At 37.1% G+C, this 2,783-nt stretch overlaps 1 protein-coding gene across 1 annotated transcript; it reads left to right on the top strand.

Moving 5' to 3' along the window:
• Positions 1 to 246: 246 nt before the first annotated feature.
• LOC138340378 (uncharacterized) lies at positions 247 to 687 on the top strand. Its single transcript, XM_069292099.1, has one exon. It carries the CDS (start codon positions 247 to 249, stop codon positions 685 to 687), a length of 441 nt encoding a protein of 146 aa, XP_069148200.1.
• Positions 688 to 2,783: the final 2,096 nt, after the last annotated feature.

Below are 2,783 nucleotides of genomic sequence, written 5' to 3'. Positions count from 1 at the left end.
AGAATTGGCCATCTCATGACCTTGAGATTGCTTTTGTGGTATTTGCATTGAAAATTTAAATACATTATATCTATGGGGTACATGTTGATGTATTCACCGATTAAGAGTTTAAAATATTTGTTTACCAAAAAAGATTTGAACCTATGTCAAAGAATATGGTTACAACTTTTAAAGGACAATGACATGAGTGTCCTTTAACATAACAGAAAAGCTAATGTGGTAGCGGATTTCTTGAGTAGAGTGTCCATGGGTAGTGTGACTGATATGGTTGTTGATAAGAAGGAGTTAGTAAAAGAAATTCATAGGTTGGCTCATTTAGTTGTCAAACTAGAGGACTCTCCAAAGTGTGGTATCGTGGCTCGCCACAACTCCAAGTCATCATTAGTTGTTGCGGTGAAATCCAAGAAACACCTTGATCCTTTATTGATGGAGTTGAAGGAAACGGTCCTTACTAAGTCTAATGAGTCTTTCTATCAAAGAGAAGATGGGGTGCATAGGCACCAAGCAATATTGTGTATACCAGATGTGTATGGTTTAAGAGAATTTATCATTGAAGAGGAACATGGCTCCTGGTATTCCATTCAGCCAGGTGCTACAAAGATGGACCGCGACTTACGAGAAACATATTGGTGGAATGGTATGAAAAAGGACATAGAGTTGCTAAGTGTCCAAATTGCCAACAAGTAAAGATAGAGAGTCAAAGGTCATGTGGCTTCAGTAAAAAAAATAGATATTCCTACATGGAATTGGGAGGATATTGACATGGACTTTGTAATAGGGTTGCCTCGTATTTGAAGACAACATGAATCGATATGGGTCTTCGTTGATAGGCTAACAAAGTTTGCACAATTTCTTCTCGTAATCATCACATATTCGGCGGAAGACTATGCAAAATGATACATCAAAGAGATGGTGAAATTTCATGGAGCTCCTTTGTCCATCATATTGGATAGAGGTACTAAGTTTACCTCCCATTTTTGGAAAGCTTTCCAAAGTGGGATTGGTACATAGGTTAATCTTAGTACCACTTTTCATCACAAGATTGATGGTCAAGTGGAACTCACTATTCAAACTCTTGAGGATATGTTGAGGTCATGTGTCTTCGACTTCAAGGGTAATTAGGGTGAACACCTACCCTTTATAGAGTTCTCCTACAATAATATCTACCATTCGACTATCTCTATGGCACCCTTCGAGGAACTTTATGAGAGGAGGTGTAGATCCCCGGTTTGATTGCATGAGGTCGTTGAGTTTGCTCTATTTGGTCCCGATTTAGTTTATGAAGCTCACAAGAAGGTTCGGGTTATAAGAAATAGACTAAAAACGGCTCAAATTCGACAAAAATCTTATGCAAACAATAAAAAGATGGACCTTGAATTCGAATTAGGAGATTGGGTCAATTTGAAAATTTCACCCATGAATAGGGTGATGAGGTTTGGGAAGATTGGGAAGCTTAGTCCTTGCTATGTAGGCCCTTATGAAATTTTAAAGTGACTTTGGTGTGTTGCCTATGAGTTGAGGTTTCCAAATGAGTTGGCCATGATACATTCGGTATTCCATATTTCCATGCTCAAAAAGTGTATAGGGGACCCGGTTTCCATTCTTCCTCTAAAAGGTTTAGGAGTAAAAGAGGATCTTTCTTATGAAGGTAGTTCCTCTTTATATGCTATAAAAAAGTTGGTTTTATGTATATAGTATGTGTGAATTAAGTTACTATTTATTGATGTTCTTTTATGTGTTAAAAGGAGTTGATATTTCCTCCTATGAGTTGTGACTCAGTCTGAGATTGTTGGTTGGTTTGTTTATCGTCTTGAGTCTTATCTTCCAATAAAAAGGTTTAGAGTGTCATTCGGGGACGAATGTTCCTATTGGGGGGGGGGAGTATAAACACACCTGGAAATTCTATGACTTTTACTAAAGCCATATATTTTTAGTAATGATAATTTTAGACCTAAATAATTATAAATAACTTGGTTAAGAAGATTAAAGCCATAACATTTAAGAAAAGCCTTAAAATCCGAAAACTAGTGAAATTTAACCAGTTGACATCCCTAGGTTTGGTAAAAGTTTTGGAGGGTCATATGAAGTACAAAACTTATAAAATAACTTTAAATAGCTAAAACCTAGAATACAGGGTGAAAACGTTTAGGTCTGACACCCCAAGGATCGCCCGAGGGGTCCAGCAAGGGACCCCACATTGGACCATGCAAGCTGCCCAAGGAAGCAGAGTTTTGTGCATGAGGGGAGCACTAGCACTTCAAGACCAGATCGCACATTTCACTGCCGAAAAATTATTTTCCAAAAATCTTGCGGAAATATCTCCATGATGAGGACTTGTTCCCCGATGAAAAATCAAAATAGAATTCGAGTTTTACTTCATTAAAATGTCAAATTAATTGAGTGGTCGTTTGGGTATTTAATAAGGGGCCTTTATATTGATTTGCCTCTTTTTTTCACTCACATTTACTCAATAAAAACAAAAACCCCAAATCAAAACCCAATTTCTCTCACTTCTCTCTATTTTCTCTCTCTGTTCATCCCCCATTGAAGAAGCTTTGAATCTTAGAGAGGAAGACCAAATCCTCAAGTTTCTACTCAATTTCGTGGTGATTCATACTTAAGATTTGGTTTCTTTCACTCTTGGAATTCCTTTGCCTATGTGAAAGAAACCAAACCTTAATTCCTTTCCCTAAGTGGTCCTTCTAAAGATGATTTCTAGATTCCCCAAAACAAGGGTTTTCTTTCTAGAACGAATTGTGAATAAATTTTGATGAATAATGATG

The sequence above is a fragment of the Solanum lycopersicum genome, chromosome 12, assembly GCF_036512215.1.
Source record: "Solanum lycopersicum chromosome 12, SLM_r2.1".
NCBI lineage: Eukaryota > Viridiplantae > Streptophyta > Magnoliopsida > Solanales > Solanaceae > Solanum > Solanum lycopersicum.
Note: the sequence above shows the minus strand (reverse complement) of the source record. Positions and strands in the feature narration are given on the sequence as shown.

Bases quoted from the DNA above. Each gene is read 5' to 3' on its own strand.
- LOC138340378 (XM_069292099.1), top strand. From the start codon at position 247: ATGGGTAGTGTGACTGATATGGTTGTTGATAAGAAGGAGTTAGTAAAA.